The following is a 25,665-nucleotide window of genomic DNA, read 5'->3' as shown; positions in this document are numbered from 1 at the left end:
ATTGTTTTCGTTCTCATTTTCTCTAGGGGGAAATAGATGTTATAGTTTATTGCCATTGGGAATATTTTAGTTTAGTCAAGGTTGATCAGTTACAACTTTCCATGTCTGAGGATTATTATAAATGAGCTATAAACAGGGAGATTGCTTTTTAGTGAAATGGGTTACTTTACCTGAAAAGAGTTAATTATGTTTTTTCTCCTGTATTGAAAACTCTTCATATTAGCCTAATGTGTATAGGAGAGGAGGAAGTTGATGCAGTAAGATTTTCTCAGCCTTCCTTATCATCCAGATAGAAAAATAAAAGTATTTAATGCACTGTTTTATCTCTGAATCTTTTTCTGAGATAAGAGAAAAATGTATAGAAGTTTTCCATCTATTTGGGTATGGATGTTGACTTTTCAGAACTTTTCATTTTCTTTTTTCTTTCTTTCTTTCTTTCTTTTTTTTTGAGACAGAATCTTGCTCCGTCGCCCAGGCTGGAGTGCAGTCGTGTGGTCTTGACTCACTGCAACCTCTACCTCCCAGGTTCAAGCGATTCTCCTGCCTCAGCCTCTTGAGTAGCTGGGATTACAGGTGTGTGTCACCACGCCTGACTGATTTTTGTATTTTCAGTAGAGATGAGGTTTCACCATGTCGTCCAGGCTGGTCTTGAACCCCTGGCCTTAAGTGATCCGCCTGCCTCGGCCCCCCACAGTGCTGGGATTACAGGCGTGAGCCACCACACCCGGCCTTTTCAAAACTTTTAAAAGTCAGGTTGATTAATGATTTTTCCAGAAACATTAGGTTCATTGTTACTGTATTCACATTTGGTTACTTTCAGGCTAAGAAGTAGTTACCATTTAGCTATACCCATGATTATTTCAGTGAATAACTTTTACTTCAACTGTTACTTTACTTTGATTCAGTAATTTTTCATTGTTAGATATATGAAGGACCTGAAAATAACTAGGAGAAATATCCCAGTGGTTATAAACATTCAAAGCTTTATAAAATTCTGAATTTCTAGAATGGCTAAACTGTTTAATATATAAATATTGTTTAATCTGTTAGTACTAAGATATTTCAAATGATATCTAGAAACATCTTTTGAAAGTTTGCAGTGTAAAAATCTTAATAATAAAACCGTGATGATAATGAGTGATAGTTACTGAGCACTCCTTTGAGCCAAGAACGATACTAAGCTTTTTTTTTTTTTTTTTTTTTTTTGAGACGGAGTCTCGCTCTGCTGCCCAGGCTGGAGTGCAGTGGTGCGAACTCAGCTCACTACAAGCTCCGCCTCCCGGGTTCCCGCCATTCTCCTGCCTCAGCCTCCCGAGTAGCTGGGACTACAGGCGCCACCACCTCCCCCGGCTAGTTTTTTGTACTTTTAGTAGAGACGGGGTTTCACCATGTTAGCCAGGATGGTCTCGATCTCCTGACCTTGTGATCCGCCCGTCTCGGCCTCCCAAAGTGCTGAGATTACAGGCGTGAGCCACCGCGCCCGGCCGATACTAAGCTTTTAAAAGTTTTGTTCTTATTACACCCATGTAATGTTAGTATTATTATTTATTATCATTTTAGTTCAGTGATTTCAAGAGATTAAATTGCTTAGTATTACACAGTTGCTAAATGGTTGTATTAGTCAGGGTTCTCTAGAGGGACAGAAGTAATGGAATATATATATATATATGAAAAATAAATAAAAAGGGGAGTTTATTAAGTATATATATTATATATTATATACAATATATATAAAGGGGAGTTTAAGTATATATAATATATATAAAGGAGAGTTTAAGTATATATATAATGTATATAAAGGGGAGTTTAAGTGTATATATTATATATATTTTATATATATATATATAAAGGGGAGTCTGTTAAGTATTAACTCACAATCACAAGGCCCCACAATAGGCCGTCTGCAGGCTGAGGAACAAGGAGAGCCAGTCTGAGTGGCAAAGCTGAAGAACTTGGAGTCTGATGTTCAAGGGCAGGACACATTGCATGGGAGAAAGATGTAGGCTGGAGGCTCGGCCAGTCTCTCTGTTTCCATTTTTCTGCCTGCTTGTATTCTAGCTGCGCTGGCAGCTGATTAGATTGTGCCCACCCAGATTGAGGGGGTCTGCCTTTCCCAGCCCACTGACTCAAATGCTCATCTCCTTTGGCAACACCCTCACAGACACACCCAGGATCAGTCCTTCAATCCAATCAAGTTGACATTCAGTATTAACTATCATAATGGTCAACTAAATTTTAATTCCGGGCCATGTGGCACTAGTGTAAGTTATTTAATTACAGTATTGTATTCTTTCATAGTGCCTAGTTGTGAAATACAGACACAGTCTGTGAGAAATGAGTTTGTAAAACATGCACTCAGCAAAGGATTAAATTCACTAAGAAAACTCAGTAAAAAGTGTGCAAATGCTGTGAACAGGCAGTTGATTAAAGAGAAATCATGGATGGTGAATAGACTTGAAAAGATGCTCAAACCCTGACTGTTTGTCAAGGGAAAGCACATTGAGATAACATTTTATACCCATCAGACCGGCAGAATGTCAAGAGGTGGTAAGATACAGATTTAAGGGAGCTCTCATTATGCTGCTGTGGGAGTGTCAGTTCCTCCAACTGCCTTGGAGGCCTGTTTGTCAATATGCAAAACTGTTCAAGTTGTGCTTTCTTACAACTCAGCAGTTTTACTTCTAGGAATACATACTTTAAAGAAATGGAATGAGAGTGGAGTCCGGAGACCTCTGGGAGTAGCCGTGGGCCTTTCAGAGATTTATGTGAAAACTATTTTCATGATAATAATTCAGAATTATGGCCTGGTGCAGTGGCTCATGCCTGTAATCTCAGCACTTTGGGAGGCCAAGGCAGGTGGATCACCTGAGGTCGGGAGTTCAAGACTAGCCTGACCAACATGGAGAAACCCCATCTCCACTAAAAATACAAAATTAGCCAGGTGTGGTGTCGGGCGCCTGTACTCCCAGCTACTCGGGAGGCTGAGGCAGGAGAGTCGCCTGAGCCCAGGAGGTGGAGTTTGCGGTGAGCTGAGATCGCGCCACTGCACTCCAGCCTGGGCAACAAGAGTGAAACTCCGTCTAAAAAAAAAAAAAAAAAAAAAAGAATTATTTGCCTGTTTAATTCTCATTATCTCATGAGTATACTGTGGATTTTCCAGAAGCTACATTGCAGTAGATTGAATGAAGAAACATAAAAAAAACTAGCTGCTTTCTATTAAGCCAGACATTAAAAGGATTATCAAAAAAGTAAAACATTACCACTCTCCTCACTGACTTATTTTTGTTTAGAAAAATAGTTATTTTTTATTAAAATATGTTGATATGTAATAGGATTCTTATTTTTAAATGAATTAATACATTATTATTATTATTATTTTGACACCAAGCCTCTGTTTCCCAGGCTGGAGTGCAATGGCGCGATCTTGGTTTACTGCAAACTCCACCTCTCGGATTCAAGTGATTCTCCTGCTTCAACCTCCTGAGTAGCTGGGATTGCAGATGCACGCCACCATGCCTGGCTAATTTTTGTATTTTTAGTAGAGACGGGGTTTCACCGTGTTGACCAGGCTGGCCTCAAACTCCTGACCTCAGGTGATCCACCAGCCTCAGCCTCCCAAAGTGCTGGGATTACAGGCATAAGCCACCACTCCAAGCCAATACATTATTTTTTTTAACATCTTAATTTTAATCTGTAATACATTAAATATCGATGGAAACAGTCAAACTAAGTAAAGCCTCTTTAAGATCCTTAAGTAATTTTTAAGTCAGGACTGAGACCCAAAAGTTTTGGAAAGAATTATGTAAGTGCACAGTTCAAGTATGTGTTCGTTGTAATGTTGTTTATAATAGTTTATTTATTTTTAGTTTTTTTTTTTTTTTTTTTTTTTTTGAGACACAGAGTCTCGCATTGTCACCCAGGCTGGAGCGTAGTCGTGTGATCTTGGCTCACTGCAACCTCCGCCTCCTGGGTTCAAGTGATTTTCATGCCTCAGCCTCCCGAGTAGCTGGGATTACAGGCGTGTGTCACCGTGCCTGGCTAATTTTTGTATTTTTAGTACAGATGGGGTTTCACCATGTTGGCCAGGCTGGTCTCGAACTCCTGACCTCAAGTGATCTGCTCACCGCGGCCTCCCAAAGTGCTGGGATTTGGCCTCCCAAAGCTACTGCACCTTATCTGTTTATAATAGCTTAAAACATTGTTATCAACACTAATGCCCATCAATATGAATATAAGATCAGTTCTATCAATATGGAATGGTAAGACACATTGTGAGCCCTGTGTATGTGTATATATGTAATATTGTAATATTTATACCATCATATTTATATCTTAATCAGACTGTATCTATTTTCCAGACATTCCTTTATCATGAGTCAAATAAAAATAGAATTTTTTGAGAAGCTAGGCATATTTCTAAGTTAATAATAAAGTGCAAAACTTTATTAAGAATTAGATTTTAAGGCCGAGTGTGGTGGCCAACACCTGTAATCCCAGCACTTTGGGAGGCTGAGGCTGGTGGATCACTTGAGGTCAGGAGCTTGAGACCAGCCTGGCCAACATGGTGAAACCCCGTCTCTACTAAAAATACAAAAGTTGGCCAGGCGTGGTGGCACGCACCTATAATCCCAGCTACTCAGGAGGCTGAGGCAGGAGAGTTGCCTGAACCCGGGGGCGGAAGTTGCAGTGAGCTGAGATCATGCCACTGCATTCCAGCCTGAGTGACAGAACAAAACTCTCTCTCCAAAAAATAAAAATAAAATTAGATTTTAGTTCACATTATTGCCGATCTTTTGACCTTAATCTTCAAGGGCAGAAATATAAGTGTTAACACACACTATTCTAGTTGACTAGAAAATAAGCAGCATACGTAAGACTTGATATTCTAGAATGTAGAACATCTTTGCTGTGTTCTTTCAGGACCACTGTACTGTTTATTGAAAAGGAGGAAGCACCATTTTGCTATATCTTTGTAAATGCACTTCCACTGTAGTGGCTTAAACAAATAGTTAACTTATTTTTCTCATCCAAAAATTGGAAGTTGGCTATTTGATGTAACAGAGTGGTGGCATTTATTCTCATGCTGTGTCTTGTGCTGAGAAGGTTGAAAATTGGTAAAAAGTCTCTCATTAGAAGTGCAGTTCATTTTTATTATTTCCAGTAGTTATGTTTTATAAAGTCACTGTGAAAACTGACTTAGCCAGTACTGAGCCATTCTTTGCTCTTAGCAGATATACAGGATTAGGTTCCTGAAAGCCTCTAGTCACAACATATTTGTCACCTGATCAGTACATAACCTTGTTTTATTATGTGTTTCTTTTAAAAGACACCTTATTTTTTTTTTTTAAATTTTCAAGACAGAGTCTTGCTCTGTCGCCCAGGCTGGAGTGCAACAGCACGATCTCGGCTCACTGCAAGCTCCACCTCTAGGTTCAAGCGATTCTTCTGCCTCAGCCTCCCGAGTAGCTGAAATTACAGGAATGAGCCACTATGCCCAGCTGATTTTTGTATTTTTAGTAGAGACAAGGTTTCACCATGTTGGCCAGGCTGGTATCAAACTCCTGACTTCAGGTAATCCGCCCGCCTCGGCCCCCCAAACTGAGGGGATAACAGACATGAGCCTGAGTCACTGCGCCTGGCCAGTAGAGATGGGGTTTCGCCACGTTGGCCAGGCTAGTCTCGAACTCCTGACCTCCAGTGATCCACCAACCTCGGCCTCCCACTTCTGCTGGGATTACAGGTGTGACCCACTATGCCCGGCCACCTTATGTAATATATATTGTTGATTCATTAGCATTGAACTCAGGGTCAGCAGCACCATAACTTATGCCTCACTGAAGCTTATCTGACACATGTATTTTCTCTGTGAGGCATATTACAACCTTCTTGTGCTTAGGGACGCGAGACAGCACTGTGGTACTGTGCTTAGGGGCCACATTAGACAGTCAAATCGAGAAAAATGAGAAAAACAGAGCACTAAGTGACTGCAAAAAGGACGCTTACACTGTGAGAGCCGGGAAGGCAGTGCCTGGTCTGGCCAAGAGCTGAGAAGGCAGTGTCTTGTTTGACTTCAGCTGGGAACATACATATTGGGCGACACAAATTTTTGGCGTTTCCTCTCCTGTCCACAACTGACTGCAGACGTGCTGTGACTGCTGATTTCGGGGTTACAGATAAATATGAGTGAATAAGTGAATTTGCAAATATGGAATGTATGAATAATGAGAAGTGCGTGTACCTGTTTACAGGTCATTAGCCAAAACCGGGCCACATGGCTTATTCTTAGAGTGGCCAGTGGCCATGAGGCATACATTTTTTTTTAAAGTTTAGATTAATCATGATTTATTCCCCTGGCTCTGGCAATCTCCTCTCCCTGAAATCAAGAGCTCTGTGTTTGCTACCTCAGCAAATCACAGTATTTCCTCATGGTAGGAAAGAGCGGGGTGGTTTTTGGGTAAACAGTGGACCGCGCCCGCCGTGTTTCGAATTAAGTGCTTGGCATTTGGAAGGCGGTCAGTATATTTTTGTTGAAAGAATGAATCAGCGAATGAACGGCAGGGTTGTTTTGTGGAATAGCCTTTGATTTCTGTCATATCTCTTGTTAAAGATTTCTCCATGTCTGTATTTTCAAACAAGTAATGTTTTGATTGACTAACTCCTAATCAAATAAAAGTTAATATAAAAGAATAAAGTTTTACTTTATCTGGGTGACCTTCAAGTTCATATAAGTCAGAGAAAATGATAAAATATGAACCATCAGATGAAGCTGAGACATCTTTTCAGAAAAAGGCAGAGTAAACCAAGTTCCATATGGCAAAAGCTTTTCTTCTTTTTAATAACGGTTTCTTTTCTGAAATGATTGCTTTTTATATTATGGAATATATTAAATCCAGAACTATTAGATTTTTGTATTTAACATATGATACTGATTTTATTATTGTAAGTTGTCAGCTTCTCATGTTATCAAAAACTAAGAAATATTTCATTTGATAACATCCTTTGTAGCTAATGCCAGTTAGAAATAAATTCAATTAATAGAGAATATTTAATTTAAATTATGTTTGAATAAAGTATATATTTCTGTTTACTATTCTAAACATTGGAATAAATTGTAATTAAAGTTGACATGCCTATCTGTCTGTCTGTCTGTCTGTCTTTTTCTCTATGCCCTGGGTTAGACCAGACACAATTTAAGGCTGTTAAATAATATATATTTCCTTTTCATTAATGTTTATGTTTATTTGATCATGGAGGTAAAATAATCTTGTTATATAAAACTGAAAAAGGGAAAAAATAAAAGGAGGGGAAATCACCCCAATTCATATCACTTAAAGAAAAAATGCAATATTTTGGTCTATTTCTTTTCAGTCTTTTTTATACATTGGAGAAACTTAATTTTACAACGTATATGTAATATGAAAATACAACATTCTAGGTAGCTTTTATTATTACGATTAGAATACCTTTAGGGGTAGATAAATTTATTCATTGCCTGTAGATGGAGAGGAATAAATGAAGCAGCCAGGCTTAAGGTACAGTTCTCTTCAGTTCTCTTGGAGATTTTCCTCCTCGTTGTACTTTCTGTATTTCATGCTTGGGAGCACGTTGGGCCTGAATCGAAACTTTATGGAATGAAATGTTCTCATACATTCTAACTCCCTTTCTGTTATACTGCATTTTCTCCTGTCTTCTTTCTAGGCTTTTAAAATGTTCATCACTGTTAACTCCCCTTTCTCTACCTACTCTATGCAAAATTTGTATTCCTAAAATCTCAACTAAGTGGAGAAAGGACATAAGATTATGTGAATAAAGTGATTCATACTAAGCTGCAAATGATGTGGAGTCATAGCCTTTTAGAGGGATGTCTGCACTTCATCTCAAGGTATTCTTAAACTCTCTGGCTGCTACTGATGTGTGCCAAAAAAATAGAATAAAAAGATATTCTCAAACTCAGGTGGGTGTTTGATAAGAAAAATATCTGAGTGGTATTTTAGGGCCATGGAGAGCCTTCTCTTGGGCATACAACATGCTCACTAGCGGAGGACCAGCAGGCATCAAAACCCTTGCACCAACCCGTTAACTCTCATTCCATGGCTATCAGCAGATGATTGACCTCTTAATAAAAATCGATGAGAATTTGTACTTACAGTGCACTTGCAGCTGTAACATTTAATTCCATGTCTCTTAAGGCCTCCTCTTTGAAGGTTTCTTTACTTCGGAACTAGGTAGCATGCTAGTCTTTCTTTATAAGCTTAAAGTATCATTTTATTTTCCAAAAGAGAGAATTAATTGAGATTTTTGTCATTGCTTACTTCCAAGGAGACTTGAGGCAATTTATAGTTAAAAGTTAAACAAAGTATTATACTTAATTGTAAAATAGAAGAGCAAATATTTAAAGCAGGCAGAAGGAGAAGATGCCTTCAGGCCTCTGAAATGAACAAACTACTCCAATTAGTGAATTTGGTTTTTAATTTTCCCACCACCTACGCTGAAGGAGAAGAATGGTGCTGATGTGTTGTTTTCTGATTGGAGGAAGTAGGAGAGATAATTTTTCTAGAGTGACAAAATATTTTCTGGAACTGAACTCAAGGTGGGCATCTTTTGCCATTTTGAAGGCTTAGGTCATAGTATATTTATGAAAGGATTGATCAAATGTTCTTATACCTTATTTGAAATTTTATCCATGGTACTTTTAAAAAATGTATTTACTGTGATATTTGTAGTAGCAATAGTTATATACTTAAAGGGTGTTTGATTTCAATCTTTGGGAAAAATCAGATTTTTTTCTTCTTCCTCATTTTTTAAAAAAATTATTTTAGATTTCAAGAAGACTTAGGGAAATTGAACATATCTCTTAGATGATCAGGGTTGTGTTACTAGACTAGACTGAAGAGGTTGCCTATGTAGGAATGGGTGTTATTACTAGGAAAAAAATTCCTTTTCTGCAGTTCGTCTTGGTCACAGCTTTCTCCAGTCCACTTGGTGTGCTCTACCTGAAAAACAAGCCAGTGTACTTTAATACTGATTCTTAATTCACTTATTTCCAATTACTAGCTGTCCAAGTGACTTACAATGTGCAGTGTATAATCTTTTACATACTGTTAGTATGATGAGGAGAGTTTAAAAACCATGTTGTTTTAAAACACAGGGACCCTGGTGTTTTCATTTGCTCTTTGTTACAGACATTTCCTTGCCTAGAGCAAACAGAACTTTTTTAGGAGTCGCAATTGCCTTTTAATATTATTAAATATTTAACAGTCTTCTCAGATTTTTTTCAACAAATGCCACCTTTAAAAGCATTTTTACAACTTTAAAGTTAGAGCTTCTTGAAGTAGACCACTTTGAAGTCAGTTATTCTGATCACATTAAAAATTATGACTTCAGTGAATGTAGATTGAGTTATCAAATACCTAGGATACTCGTCAAAATTTGAAATTAGAGTCAAGTAGTCTGGGTACATGTGGGTTTCAGAAAGTAGTATTAATAAATGGTCTGTGTACCTGGGTGGAGATGACTACATTTGTGGCACAGGTAGATGTAGCTTTCTTTGGTTTTTGGCAACCGTGGAAGAGATAGAGAAGAAGCTTTTCTGATAGGGCATAGAGATGGACAAAATTATCCTGAGCAATTTCAGAATACACCCAGCAGCCTCCATTTTAACTCTGCACTAAATGCTTTGCTTGGTGCTGTGTTAGCGGGCGCTCCATGTAGATCGTCTCATAGTTTGCCTTGCAGTCCCGTAAGTCACTTATTCCCACTTTGCAGAGGAGGAAATTGAGGCTACGAGACGTTACAAGGGTACGCCCTTAGTAAGTACTGCATGTTTTGAACCCGAAACCGCTAAAACATTTTCTTTCCTTGTCCCCCAAAATAGTCCCACCATTCTCTGCCACTCACTCTTTATTAATCAGAAAGTGACTTTTCCTTCACCTGAACTGGGGTCCTGTATAGTCTGTGTCATTTCTCAAGATGTGGTTTTGTATTATGGTTCATTCTGCAAGTGATGTGTGTTGATCTGTCTTTCTTGATTGCCATCTCCAAGAAGCAGTGACTGCATTTCCCTCTCTGCTGTCATCCACCCGGGCCGTTACGCGGTGATGCCCACGGTGGCCGGTCGCCGAGCAGTTGTTGAATTCATACCTGGGGTTTGTGTTTATCAGATGGCACAGGCTCCACGAGGACATTAGCTTTAATTTAGAGGGTTGACGACAGTGGAAGGGGAGTACTCAAGTAGCTGGTCTGCCTCTCTGATTCTAATTGGGTCCACATCTTTTGCTGTGCTTCTCCCAAAGTGCTGGATTTCAGGTGCTTGTGTGTCTCCTAGGAAGGTATATGGTGCCAGTGAAGTATAGATTAATTTTCCTAGAAATACTCACCATTACATTTTTTTGTTTTATACTTTGTGTTAGAAATGTGAAACGAAATGGAATGTAGACAAAGGAATCCAAGGCTGGGTGCAGTGGCTCTAATCTAATCACTCCTCTAATCTTAGCACTCTAGGAGGCTGAGGTGGGACGATTGCTTGAGTTCAGAAGTTTGAGACTAGACTGGGCAACATAGGGAGACCCTGTCGCTACAAATAATTTAAAAATTAGCCAAGTGTAGTGACATGCGCCTGTGGTCCCAGGTACTCGGGAGGCTGAGGTAGGAGGATCTCCTGAGCCTGGGAGGTAGAGGCTTCCGTGAGCTGTGTTTGCGCCCCTGTGCTCCAGCCTGGGTAATAGAGCGAGACCGTGTCTCAAAAATAAAACAGAAAGAAAAATGAATCCAAATCAATTCTATTTTCCTATGAGTCTGTACAATTTTGACCACATCTACCGGTGTGTATTAACAGTCATTTGATAGGTGGATGGTGGGTGTAATCACTTTAATTTTTAAAAATTCTGAAATTTTCCTAAAAATAACTAGGAAAAATATTCCAAGGATTATAAACATTCAAAGGTTTATAAAATTCTGAATTTGTACAGTGGCTAAACTAGTTAATATATTAATATTGTTTAATCTGTTAGTACTAAGATATTTCAGGTGACATCTAGAAACATCTTGAAAGTTGGCAATTTAAAAATCTTAAAATGATAATAAAACTGTGATGATAATGAGTAATAGTTACTGGACTTCTGTGAACCAAGCATGATATTAAGTTTTTAAGTTTTATTTAAATCTCATTACACCCATGTAACGTTATTATTATTGATTCTTGTTTTAGTTCAATGGTTTCCAGAGGTTAAACTGCTTAGTATCACACAACTGCTAAGTGGTTGTATTAGTCAGGGTTCTGTAGAGGGACAGAACTAATGGAATATTTATCTATATATATGAGTTTATTAAGTATTAACTCACATGATCACAAGGTCCCACAATAGGTCCTCTGCAGGCTGAGGAGCAAGGAAGCCAGTCTGAGTCCCAAAACTGAAGAACTTGGAGTCCAGTGTTTGAGGGCAGGAAGCATCCAGCACAGGAGAAAGGTGTAGGTGGGGCGACTAACCCAGTCTAGCCTTTTCACGATCTTCTGCCTGCTTTTATTCTAGCCGCGCTGGCAGCGGATTAGGTGGTGCCCACACAGGTTGAGGGTGGGTCAGCCTTTCCCCGCCCACCGACTCAAACGTTTATCTCCTTTGGCAACACCCTCACAGACATACCCAGGAACAGTATGTTGCATCCTTCAATCCAATCAAGTTGACACTCAGTAATTAACCATCCCAGAGACTTTTAGGGAACTAAGGTTACTAGGAAGGAGCGCTGAATAATGCGTTTATTATATGGGAATGTGTTGTCGATGAATTTTTTTCTCCATAGGAAGTTTGAAGTGGATTCTGCACGTCCCAGGGCTGGGGGGAATTTGGGAGTCACTAGGATTTTTCTGTTTTCTATATCCATTCCAGGAAACTTCCTTCCTTCTGTCTGGTCACTGGTTTTATTGTTTTAGGGCAGAGTTTCTAAACATGGACAGACTTTTTCCCTCTGGCACCCAAGAAGGATAGAGAGACGGTCCCTAAAATAGTACCCCCATAGTTGAGATTTGAGGACCCAATTAATTTCCCTCCCCACTTTTAAAAAATTTCTTAGAGATGATTTTTCCTGCTATATCCATATCTAAGTTTTTAATTTGTACACTGGAAGACTAGAAGAACAATTAATTTTGCCCAGTTTTTATTTTGTTTTTATGTTTCAGTAGCTTAAGCTGTTGGAGAAATTAATTATGGCCCAGCCTATACCCAGAAGAGAGGACTTAACTTGTGCTCCATGAAGCACTGTGTCTGAGGCACTGAGTAACCTAAGAATTATCTTTGATATGACACTCCGTTCTCTAGAGTCAGAGTTCGTATGATCAAGTGATAGGGGATTCCTTTTTGCTTTTTCTGAAGAGGGTGGGTTGCTAATGATCCCATTTATTTTGGTAAAAAGTAATATAAATATCTTCTCTTATTTGGAGGTACAGTACTAATATTCATCTTTGAAATGAAGGGGAAAAAAGTAAAAATCACTTTTCTGTGATTGATACATTCCTAACTTATTTTTCTAAGATTATTTTTTGGCCGGGCATGGTGGCTCACGCCTGTAATCTCAGCACTTTGGGAAGCTGAGGCGGGCAGATCACTTGAGGTCAGGAGTTCGAGAACAGCCTGGCCAACATGGTGAAACCCCATCTCTACTAAAAAAACAAAGATTAGCTGGGCGTGGTTGTGCTCGACTGTAATCCCAGCTACTCAGGAGGCTGAGGCATAAGAATTGCTTCAACCTGGGAGGCAGACATTGTAGTTTTTCATTCAGAAACTCCAGTTCTGGATGGACTTTTTAGACAAACACTTTGCAAACAGCATGTTCTCTTCTGGGGCTACCAAACTTTGCCTTAAAATATGCACAACTTTTGTCATCTTGAAATTTGGTTTATATTTATTGGTTGCACAAGAGAAACAGAACCAAATAATTTTGGACCTGGAAGAAAACAAAACAAAACAAAACAAAACAAAACAACTTCTCTAATTCCTTCTCTTTTGCAGTATTGGAAATTCCCTCAACTCATTTCTAGCAAATATACTTACTACTAGATTCTCCTTAAACATGTCAAGTCACTGGGCACCCCACGCTTCTCAAGGCATTGCATTAGACTTCTGAACAGCTGTTGTCACCAGAAAAATCGTTATAATTTAGGTAACATCTGCCCTCCTCTAACTTCCATTCACTATTTCTTGTTTTAGCCTCTGAAGCTCCCTAAAATAAGTGGTCCTTTTTCTATAAACTGCTAATTAATTATGTTTTTGCTTTGACTTGTACATTTCTCTCCCCCCCCCCGCAAAGTACCGCTTTGTTGTTCAATTTGAAATGACGTTTGGTGATTTTATTTTATTTTATTTTTTGAGATGGAGTCTCGCTCTGTCACCCAGGCTGGAGTGCAATGACATGGTCTTGGCTCACTGCAACCTCCGCTTCCTGGGTTCAAGTGATTCTCCTGCCCCAGCCTCCTGAGTAGCTGGGATAACAGTCGCACACCACCACGCCTTGCTAATTTTTGTATTTTTAGTAGAGACGGGGTTTCACCATGTTAGTTAGGCTGGTCTGAAACTCCTAACCTCGTGATCTGCCCGCCTCCCAAAGTGCTGGAATTATAGACGTGAGCTACCGTGCCTGGCTGATTTTTTGTTTTGTCTTGTTTTTGAGACAATTCTGTATTCCCCGGGTGTGTCACTGAGGTTGAAATTACATACATGATCCTCTTGCTTTTTTTTTTTTAAAAAAAAAAAAGAGAAAAAGAAGGTTTTCTTGTACGATCTGGTGGCTGTGTTTTCATTCCATGACTACATGTCCTTTGGTTTGAAGTGTGTCTCATGAACAGCTAAATGTTGATGTGATTTGATCCAGTTTTATTTAAGAATGGTAGTATAGTGTGTGGTTACAAGCAAGAACTTTAGGGCCCATTGCTTGGGTTTGGTTTGTTGCCTGGAGTATTGATATCTAGAAGCTAGAGTTCTGCACTTGGGGGTGGATGGAATTTTTTGACGTTGCTTTATTTAGACTTTTAACCACTTCCCTTGTTTTATGCCCCATAACTCACTTCTGCTCTTTCAGGGGTGAGGTACCTGATGTACTCAAGTTCTGCTTCTCTGCGGGATTCTGTTTTTATCCTTTCAGTATCATCTGCCACTTTCACTTTATGGTATGATGCCTTAGCAGTGTGTACTACTCCATCTACTTTTTATCTTTTGAAAATGTATTGAAATATCTCTAAAGTTGGCATAATAAGACTGCTTACCTTATACAGAACTATTGCAAATTTAGTGTGAGTTAATAGATATAAAGAGCTTCATACTGTGCCTGTCATATCAGACGTGCTTAGAAAGAGCTGTTCTGTTTTGTCATTGATGTTAGTATTACAGGTTGACTTTTAGTGCCCTTGACCACCTTGAAACTAGACACAGTCCTGTCTGATCCTTGTCACTGTTAATTTTACCATCCGATTTATTATTTTTATTTTATAATTCGGGTTTTAAAAAATATCTGCTTTTTTGTTACCCAGGTGATTTGGGGGAGATAACGTTAAAGCATCTCAATTCAGTATGTCTAAAGTAGTAATTGAATTAAATGGAATTTTAAAACCATTTCTCAGGAGGAGTATATTCATAATTAAACTGTATGATAATTTAAGACAAAATGTTTATATTGGAAGGATATAGAATACTTTTCACCAGTTTATGGACTAGATTTGAATTTGATATGGAGAGATCAGTCAGTATCTTTATGAAGTGAAGTGTTTTAATCTAATTGGAAATGTCTCTAAATTTTAATTAAATTTATGTTAAAAAGAACATTAATGGTGGTGATAGTTGCACAACAATCTGAATATGGTTAGTGCTACTGAACTGTGCACTTAAAATGGTTAAAATAGTGAATTTTATGTTATGTATATTCTACCAAAGTTTTAAAAAAGGACATTTTTTTTTTTGTTTTTGTCGGGGGCTGGGGGTGTGTACAATATCATTCTCCTTTAGTACATGGAGATCTATGGGTCCAAGGCCATGCCTTATTATTTTTTCTCTGAGATTCTTTTTCTTTTTTAATTTCAATAGGTTTTTGTGGGGAACAGGTGGTGTTTGGTTGCATGAATAAGTTCTTTAGTGGTGATTTTTGAGCTTTTGGTGCATCCATCTCCCAAGCAGTGTACACTGTACCCACTGTATAGTCTTTTATCCCTCACTCCCCTCCCAAACTTTCTCCTGAGTCTCCAAAGTCCAGTGTATCATTCCTATGCCTTTGCATCCTCATAGCTTAGCTCCCACATCTGAGTGAGAACATACGATGTTTGGTTTTCCACTCCTGAGTTACTTTACTTAGATTGATGGTCTCCAATTCCATCTAGGTGACTGCAAGTGCCATTATTTTGTTCCTTTTTATGGCTGAGTGGTATTCCATGGTATATGTATACCACATTTTCTTTATTTGTTGATTGATGGGCATTTGGGCTGGTTCCATATTTTTGCAATTGCAAATTGTGCTGCTATAAATGTGTGCAAGTATACGTATCTTTTTTGTATAATGACTTCTTTTCCTCTTGGTAGATACCCAGTAGTGGGATTGCTGAATCAAATGGTAGATTTACTTTTAGCTCTTTAAGGAATCTCCACACTGCTTTCCATAGTGGTTGTACTGGTTTACATTCCCACCAACAGTGTAAAAGTGTTCCCTTTTCACTACGTCTATATCAATAATCGATGTTTTTGATTTTTTGATTATGGCCATTCTTGCAGGAGTGAGGTGGTATCACATTGTGGTTTTGATTTGCATTTCCCTGATAATTAGTGATGTTGAGCATTTTACCGTATGCTTGTTGGCCATTTGTATATCTTCTTTTGCGAATTGTCTGTCCATGTCTTTAGCCCACTTTTTGATGGAATTGTTTTGTTCTTGCCGATTTGAGTTCTTTGTAGATTCTGGATATCAGTCCTTTGTCGGATGTATAGATTGTGAAGATTTTCTCCCACTCTGTGGTTTGTCTGTTAACTCTGCTGATTATTTCTTTTGCTGTGCAGAAACTTTTTAGTTTAATTAAGCCCCATCTATTTATCTTTGCTTTTGTTGCATTTGCTTTTGGGTTCTTGGTCGTGAAGTCTTTGCCTAAGCCAATGTCTAGAAGGGTTTTTCCGATGTTCTAGAATTTTTATGGTTTCAGGTCTTAGATTTAAGGTTTTGATTCATCTTGAGTTGATTTTTGTGTAAGGTGAGAGGTGAGGATCCTGTTTCATTCTTCTATATGTGGCTTGCCAGTTGTCCCAGCACTATTTGTTGAATAGGGTATCCTTTCCCCACTTTATGTTTTTGTTTGCTTTGTTGAAGATCAGTTGGCTCTAAGTATTTGGGTTTATTTCTGGGTTCTCTATTCTGTTTCATTGTGCCTATCTTTATACCAGTACTATGCTGTTTTGGTGTCTGTGGCCTTGTAGTATAGTTTGGAGTTGGATAATGTGATGCCTCCAGATTTGTTCTTTTTGCATAGTCTGGCTTTGGCTATGTGGTCTCTTTTTTTGTTCCATATGAATTTTAGGATTTTTTTTTTCTAGTTTTGTGAAGAATGATGGTGGTGTTTAGATGGGAATTGTATTGAATTTGTAGATTGCTTTTGGCAATATGGTCATTTTCACAATATTGATTCTTCCCATCCATGAGCATGGGACATGTTTCCATTTGTTTGTGTCATCTGTGTTTTGTAGTTTTCCTTGAAGAGGTCTTCGCCTCCCTAGTTAGGTGTATTCCTAAGTATTTTGTTTTATTTTTTTTTTTGCAGCTATTGTAAAGGGGTTGAGTTCTTGATTTGATTCTCAACTTGGTTACTGTTGCTGTATAGCAGAGCTACTGATTTGTGTACATTAATTTTGTATCCTGACACTTTGCTGAATTCATGTGCCAGTTCGAGGAGCTTTTTGGATGAGTCTTTAGGGTTTTCTAGGTATGCAGTCATATCATCAGCAAACAGCCACAGTTTGACTTCCTCTGCCGATTTGGATACCTCTGATTTCTTTCTCTTGTCTGATTGCTCTAGCTAGGACTTCCAGTACTGTGTTGAATAGAAGTGGTGAAAGTGGACATCCTTGTCTGATTTCAGCTTTTCCCTGTTCAGTATAATGTTGGCTGTGGGTTTGTCATAGATAGCTTTCATTACCTTAAGGTGTGTCCCTTCTATGCCCATTTTGCTGAGGGTTTTAACCATAAAGCGATGCTGGATTTTGTCAAATGCTTTTTCTGCATCTGTTGAGATGATCACGTGATTCTTGGTTTTAATTCTGTTTATGTGGCGTATCACATTTATTGAGTTGTGGATGTTAAACCATCCATGTATCCCTGGTATGAAACCCACTTGATCATGATGAATTATCTTTTTCATGTGATGCTGGATTCAGTTAGCTAGTATTTTGTTGAGGAATTTTGCATCTGTGTCATCAGGAATATTGGTCTGTAGTTTTAATTTTTTGTTAGGTCCTTTCCTGGTTTTTGTACTAGGGTGATACTAGCGTCATAGAATGATTTAAGGAGGATTCTCTTTTTCTCTATCTTCTGGAATAATTGTGTCAATAGGATTGGTGCTGGTTCCTGTTTGAATGTCTGACAGAATTCAGCTGTGAATCCTTACGGTCCTAGACTTTTACTTACTGGCAATTTAAAAATAATTACCATTTCAGTCTTGCTGCTTGTTATTGGTCTGTTCGGAGTTTCTATGTCTTCCTGGTTTAATATAGGAGGGTTGTGTATTTCCAGGAATTTATCCATCCCCTCTAGGTTTTCTAGTTTAGGCGTGTAAAGGTGTTCATAGTAGCCTTGAATAAACTTTTGTATTTCTGTGGTATCAGTAGTAATATTTCCCATTTCATTTCTAATTGAGCTTATTTGGATCTTCTCTCTTCTTTTCTTGGTTAATCTTGCTAATGGTCTATCAGTTTATTTATCTTTTCAAAACCAGCCTTTTGTTTCATTTATCTTTTGCATTTTTTTGGTCTGTTTCAATTTCATTTAGTTCTGCTCTGATCTTTGTTATTTCTTTTCTTCTGCGCATTTGGGTTTGGATTGTTCTTGTTTCTCCAGTTTTGTGAGGTGTGGCCTTAGATTGTCTGTTTGTGCTTTTTCAGACTTTTCGATGTAGGCATTTAATGCTCTGAACTTTCCTCTTAGCACCGCTTTTGCTGTATCCCAGAGGTTTTGATAAGTTGTGTCACTGTTTTTGTTCAGTTCAAAGACTTTTAAAATCTCCATCTTGATTTAATTGTTGACCCAATAATCACCCAGGAGCAGGTTATTTAATTTCCATATATTTGCATGATTTTGAGGGTTCCTTTTGGAGTTAATTTCCAATTTTATTCCACTGTGGTCTGAGAGAGAGTACTTGATATAATTTCGATTTTCTTAAATTTACTGAGACTTGTTTTGTGCCCTATCATATGTTCTATCTTGGAGAATTTTCCATGTGCTGATGAATAGAATGTATATTCTGCAGTTGTTGAGTAGAATTTTCTGTAAATATCTGTGAAGTCCATTTGTTGTAGGGTATAGTTTAAGTCCATTGTTTCTTTGTTGACTTTCTGTCTTGATGACCTGTCTAGTGCTGTCAGTGGAGTATTGAAGTTCCCCACTATTATTGTTTTGCCATATATCTCATTTCTTAGGTCTATTAGTGATTGTTTTATAAATTTGGGAGCTCCAGTGTTAGATGCATATATATTTTGGATTGTGATATTTTACTGTTGGACTAGTCCTTTTATTGTTATATAATGTCCCTCTTTGTTTTGTTTATCTGCTCTTGCTTTAAAGTCTGTTTTGTCTGTAAGAATAGCTATTCCTGCTCACTTTTGGTGTCCATTTACAAGTTTATGTGAGTCCTTATGTGTTAGGTGAGTCTCCTGAAGACAGCAGAAATTTAGTTGGTGAATTCTTATCCATTCTGCCATTCCATATCTTTTAAGTGGAGTATTTAGGTCATTTACATTCAGCGTTAGTACTGAGACATGAGGTACAATTCTATTCATTGTGCTGTCTGTTGTCTGACTACCTTGTGTGTTATTTTTATTGTGTTATTGTTATATAGGTCCTGTGAAATTTCTGCTTTAGGGAGGTTCTATTTTGGTGTATTTCAAGGATTGGTTTTCAAGATTTAGAGCTCTTTTTGACAGTTCTTGTAGTGCTGGCTTGGTAGGGGCGAATTCTCTCAGTATTTGTCTTAAAAGACTGTATCTTGCTTCATTTATGAAGCTTACTTTGGCTGGACACAAAATTCTTTTACAGAGGGGGTTCATAGACCTCACACAAGAAATAATTCTGGGTGAGTCCATAGAGTAAAGTGAAAGCAAGTTTATTAGGAAAGTAAAGGAACAAAAGAATGGCTACTCCATAGACAGAGCCGCCCGAGGGCTGCTGGTTGCCCATTTTTATGGTTATTTCTTGATGATATGCTAAACAAGGGGTGGATTATTCATGCCTCCCCTTTTTAGACCATAGAGGGTCACTTCCTGATGTTCCATGGCATTTGTAAACTGTCATGGCACCGATGGGAGTACAGCAGTAAGGACGACCAGTGACCTCTGGTCACTTTGGGTTTTGGTGAGTTTTAGCTGGCTTCTTTACTGCAACCTGTTTGATCAGCAAGGTGTTTATGACCTGTATCGTGTGCCAACTTGAGTCTCATCCTGTGACTCAGAATGCCTTAACGGTCTGGGAATGCAGCCCAGTAAGTCTCAGCCTCATTTTACTCACTGTGTGCCACCATATGCCTTTTGAACTTCAAGATGGAGTTGCCCTGGTTCACATGCCTCTGACAGTTCCTGCTCAGAAATCTGCTGTTGCTCTGATAGGTTTTCTGTTATAGGTTACCTGATGCTTTTGCCTCACAGCTCTTAAGATTCTTTCCTTTGTCTTTGCTTTGGATAACCTCTTGACTGTGTGCCTAAGTGATGAGTTTCCCAGGTATTTGAGCTTCTTGTATTTGGATGTCTAGATCTCTAGCAAGGCCAGACAAGTTTTCCTTGATTATTTCCTCAAATAGTGTTTCCAAACTTTTAGGTTTCTTTTTTTTCCTTGGGAACACCCATTATTCTTAGATTTGCATGCTTAACATCATCCCAAACTTCTTGCTTTGCTCATTTTTAAAAATTCTTTTGTCTTTGTCTTTGATGGATTGGGTTAACTCGAAAGCCTTGTCTTCAAGCTCTGAAGTTCTTTCTTCTGCTTTTTCGATTCTATTGCTGAGACTTTGCAGTGCATTTTGCATTTCTGTAAGTGTTTCTTTGGTTTATAGAAGTTGTGATCGTTTTTTATTTATGCTATTTCACTGAAGAATTTTCCTTTCATATTCTGTATAAGTTTTTGATTTCTTTAAGTTGGAGTTCACCTTTCTCTGGTGCCTCCTTTATTAGCTTAATAATTAACCTTCTGAATTCTTTTTCTGGCAATCCAGATATTTTATCTTGGTTTGGATCTGTTGCTGGTGAGCTGGTGTGATATTTTGGGGGGTTGTTAAAGAGCCTTGTTTTGTCATATTACCAGATCGTTTTTCTGGTTCCTTTTCATTTGGGTGGACTATGTCAGAGGGGAGATCTGGGACTCAAGGGCTGCTGTTCAGATACCTTTGTTTCAAGGGGTTCTCCCTTGATGTGGTGTTCTCCCTCCTCCCCCAGGGATGGAGCTTCCCGAGAGCCAAACCGCAGTGATTGTTTTTGCTCTTCTGGGTCTAGCCACCCAGTGGAGCTACTGGGCTCTGGGCTGGTACTGGGGAGTGACCTGCTGAGAGTCCTGGGATCTAATGGAGGGTGCAGGGGCGAGAAGTGACTGCTGAGAGTCTTGGGATCTAATGGAGGGCGCAGGGGCGAGAAGTGACTGCTGAGAGTCCTGGGATCTAATGGAGGGCGCAGGGGCGTGAAGTGACTGCTGAGAGTCCTGGGATCTAATGGAGGTCGCAGGGGCGAGAAGTGACTGCTGAGAGTCCTGGGATGTAATGGAGGTCGCAGGGGCGTGAAGTGACTGCTGAGAGTCCTGGGATCTAATGGAGGTCGCAGGGGCAAGAAGTGACTGCTGAGAGTCTTGGGATCTAATGGAGGGCGCAGGGGCGAGAAGTGGACTCTACAGGGTCCTTGGTTGTGTTTTTGTTCAGTGTGCTGGTTTTGTGTTGGTTGGCCTCCAGCCAGGGGTTGGTGCCTTCAGGAACACATCAGCTGTGGTCCTGTGGGGAGGAAGCAAACTTGCCCTAAGGTTGCCTGGTTAGGTATTCAGGTTTCTTAGGTGGTGGGCAGGGCCACAGAACTCCCAAGAGATTATGGCCTTTGTCTTTGGCAGCCAGGGCTGGTAGAGAAGACCACCGGAGGAGGGGGCAGGGTAGGGTGTCTGAGCTCAGATTCTCCCTGGGCGGGGATTGCTGCGGCTGCTGTTGGGACGGCGATGTGGTTTTCGGTCTAATGGAGTTATGTTCCTGGGGGGATTATGGCTGCTTCTGCTGGGTCACACAGGCCGCCAGGAAAGTGGGGGAAAGCCAGCAGTCACAGTCCTCATCCCGCTCCCACGCAGCCCGCAGTCCTGAAGGCTGGTCTCACTCCCACCGTGTCCCCATGGCAGCACGGAGTCTGTTTCCAGGCAGCTGGTGACTGTGACTGAGAACTTGCCCCAGACCACCAGCCTCCCTGCTGAGCAAGCAAGCGGCTCACATCTTTTCAGAGTCTCAGGGAGCCTGCAGTGGCGATACAGTTCTGTCAAAGGGTCTGTGGATTCTCTTAGTTTACCTGGTATGTTGCTGTGGTGGTTCTTGGATCAAAAATTCACAGTGTGAGTCCCCACACGCTGCTCAGTCTGTGATTGGGAGCCGCAAGCTAGTCTTGCCTCTTCCCTGCCATCTTCTGTGAGACCAAAGGACTTAGTTTTCTGTCAGTGTCTCACATGGAAGGTTCAAGAGGAGGCTGGCTCATCAGTGTGAAAATCCAAATCTTAAGGGACTGAACATAATGGAGTAAACAGAACATACTGGTGTCCGTATGTTGGCTTATGTTTTCTTTCTTCAATTAGGTAGTATGTTTCCCACTCATTTCTTAACACGGAATTTTTCTTTTCCCCACAGGAAGGAAAAGCTGATGCGATGCTCTCAGTGCCGCGTCGCCAAATACTGTAGTGCTAAGTGTCAGGTAAGACTTTTCAGCCATATATAAGTGAAGCTTTCAAATTATTTACTCTTAAATTTGTCCTTCACTATATCTGTTGCCTGTGTCTACTTCTTTACAGCCTTTAACTTACTTTTACTTGTTATTCACCTGCTGAGTCACACAGGTCGCCAGGGACATTAAAATGTTAAAACTAATATTAAATATATATGATGAAAAATTGGGTGTGTGCGTATATGTCTACTATGTGAAAGTCAATGTCTATTCCTCCCCATCTTATTGCCCCCGACTTCAATTCTCATTTCCACTGTTAAGTTTCTCATGTGTCTATGCAGCATTTACTTGTGCAGATATGTTTGTATATCTATATCCTATGTTTAAAAAAACAAATATACGTTTGTATATATAAAGTACACGTATTCTTGTGTACTTTGATTTTTTTTTTTTTTCATTTAACAATCTACTTTGAGGAACATTTTGTATCCCATATGTTTCATTGTATGAATTGACCATAATAACAATTTCTTTGTTGATGAATACTTAGAACTTTTATAATATTTGGTATTGCCAATAATGCACTTCACATCCTGTCTTGCACATTTTTGCACACTTCCCCAAATTAACAGTAGGATAAATTCTTCTTATTGTATTGATTGTTGAAAGGATATATGCCTTTTGAATTTTTAGAGATAATGCCAAATTTCCTGCCAAGAGTTTGAGTTAATTCACGAGTACTGTTGTTAACATCTTTGAAATTCTTGAAAGGATGTATAATTAACATTCAACATGACCTTTCTTCTAACCTTATGATTAATCATTTAATAAGAAATGTAATTATGTCCTAATGAGTTACATCTTATTAAAAAGTCTAATTAGAGGTTTTGTGTCTGTCACTTGCCTCCTCCCCGCCACCCTCCACTCATCCTTTTTGTTTCTTGTGTTTTGTATATGCACACCTCCAGAATTTCTTCTTTCCTTCTTTTAAATTGAGGCCATGCTTGTCTCAGGGATTTTCTTCTCTCTCATTTTCTCCTTTGAAAGTAATTTCTTGAGACTACACAAAAAGTGGTCTTAGTGAAAAGAAATCAAATGTACAAAAATATCAGGGGTTCCAGGTTCTCATGCTAATTCTGGCATTTGCTGGTTAAATTATCTCAGGGAAAATACAAACTGTGTGGGCCTCAGTTTCTGAATCTGTACTGACAATAACAGTTAATATTTATTAGGCATCTACTGTGTGCCAGGCACTGTATTATTCCATTTGGTTTTCCAAGACTCTTGTGAGAATTAGGTACTATTATTATGCTCATTTTATTAATAAGGAAAATGAGGACAAAGGGACAGCCAACTTGCCAAATATTCTATAACTAGTAGGCTCGGAAGTTTCAGATGTGAAACTCAGGTATTCAGACTTTCAACTGCTCTTTTAAACCTAAATTCTGTTCTTGCTCCAACATTATGATTAGGTCTAGTTTTCCATTATATATTGTATTATTCTTTTGTTTCTTGGCTTTTGGGTTTTTTTTTTTTTTTTTTTTTTTTTTGGAGACAGTCTTGCTTTGTCTCTTGGACTGGAGTGCAGTGGTGTTATCAAGTTCACTGCAGTCTTGAAATCCTGGGTTCAAGCGATCTCCCTGCCTCCGTCTCCTGAGCAACTGGGACTACAGGTACATGCCACCATGGCCAGCTAATTAAAAAATGTTTTTTAATGGGGACGAGATCTCACTGTTTGCCCAGGCTGATGTTAAACTCCTGAGCTCTGGTGAGCCTCTGCTTTGGCCTCCCAAAGTGCTGGGATTACGGGTGTGGGCCACTGTGCCCAGCCAGTATAGTACTTTCTAATTAAAATAGGATAAGAAATTTCAAAATGACTGTATTATTTCCACCTCATTTTTTATACAAAAGTTTTGTCGAAGCTAGAAAGATCCCTGATTTATGTAAGATTGTTACCAACAAGAAGTAACTAAAAGCAAAAAGTGAAACATTAATACTGCTTCTTATACAGTGTTCGTTCCAGAAAAGTTGTTTTTTGGTGATGTTCTGGTTGTGTTATTCATGTGAAGCTCAGCTATTTGTTTCTAGGAACTTCAGATTAAACAGAGTACATAGAGAAGCGACAAATTATCCTATTATTTGACACAAATCTAGGCAAACTTGCTTTCTAATCTCAATGACCTAAACAGTTTATTAATAAAACATTTAATAAACAGTTTACTTAATAAAACATTTTTTCCCCTGTTTTATGAGTACTTTTCCTCTAGTGCCACTTCATCCTTTTGTAGTACACTCAAGGAGGAGAAAAGCCATTATCTGATTAGAATGAATAGCAGGAGTTTGGTGGGTGGGTATGTCATTTTGATGTATTGTAGTGCATGTGTTTTTACTACATATATTAGCTGTTTACTGGAGCATCAATAATAATGTCACTGTCAGATATACTGTGGAAGCTAATGGGAAAACAGCTAGCAAGATGAAGGATATATATAATAACAGCTAGAGTATGTATTTGTATGTGTGTGGAGGGGGAGTTAAAGATTGGCCAGAACATATGCATTTAAACTGCTGTGTTTATCCCAACCTTAAAATACAGCATTAAACATTGTAATTATTGTGGATACCCACAAAGCTGCACAAAATTAAATGACAGACTGAACTGTGAACAGTAATGAACAGAACGCAAAAGCACTTGGAATGGAAATTGATACAGAGGATGTAAATCTGTAGTATAAAATCCATAATATGTATTCCCCAGGGGGACATGATTTTGGTTCACTAGCTTAGCATTTGATGTGTGGGACCATGCCATCAAGTTGTCTGAGAGAGGCTATTGGGGTACTGCAGGGTGTAACATGTGCCTTGTGCCCACAGGATGGTGTCAGTGCTATTGGTATTCACATTTCTTTCTTTTTTCTTTTTCTTTTTCATTTTTCTTTTCTTTTTTTTTTTTTTGAGACGGAATCTTACTCTGTTGCCCAGGCTGGAGTGCAGTGGCGCCGTCTCAACTCCCTGCAACCTCCACCTCCCAGGTTCAAGCAATTCTGGTGCTTCAGCCTCCCCAAGTAGCTGGGACTACAGGCGTGTGCCACCACGCCCAGCTAATTTTTTTGTATTTTAGTAGAGATGGGATTTCACCATGTTGACCAGGCTGGTCTCGAGCTCCTGAGCTCAGGCAATCTATCAGCCTTGGCCTCCCAAAGTGCTGGGATTAGAGGCATGAGCCCACCACATCCGGTGCACATTTCATTTTCAAACATAAGTAATACAAGGATATGTTTTCCTATAAAAACATCGTATAGAATCATACAGAGTAAAACATAAAAGTCTTTCTCCAGCTTCCTTCCCGCACTTCTACTTCTGTTTTTCAGAGATAATCCAAATGTGTCTATTTTATGGATGGAGGATATATACCAAACTATTGGTCTGTGCATCATATATAGTGTACACATCGACATATGTATTTACTCCTGTGTACAGTACTGTTTCTGTTACTGGTCAAAATGTTTTTGTCATCAGTGGCTTTATATTCCTGTCTCTACCTTGTTATGAG

General features: G+C 39.1%; 1 protein-coding gene across 2 annotated transcripts in view; it reads left to right on the top strand.

The window, feature by feature from the left end:
• Positions 1–25,665, top strand: part of SMYD3 (SET and MYND domain containing 3) — a 743,226-nt gene that overhangs the window by 121,008 nt on the left and 596,553 nt on the right. For both annotated transcript variants that reach the window (XM_025385514.1, XM_025385504.1), the window contains exon 2: positions 22,079–22,142. In XM_025385514.1, the coding sequence (XP_025241299.1) occupies positions 22,079–22,142 (64 nt within the window). The remainder of the gene's footprint in view (positions 1–22,078; positions 22,143–25,665) is intronic.

This window comes from Theropithecus gelada, chromosome 1, assembly GCF_003255815.1.
Source record: "Theropithecus gelada isolate Dixy chromosome 1, Tgel_1.0, whole genome shotgun sequence".
NCBI classification, from domain to species: Eukaryota; Metazoa; Chordata; class Mammalia; order Primates; family Cercopithecidae; genus Theropithecus; species Theropithecus gelada.
Note: the sequence above shows the minus strand (reverse complement) of the source record. Positions and strands in the feature narration are given on the sequence as shown.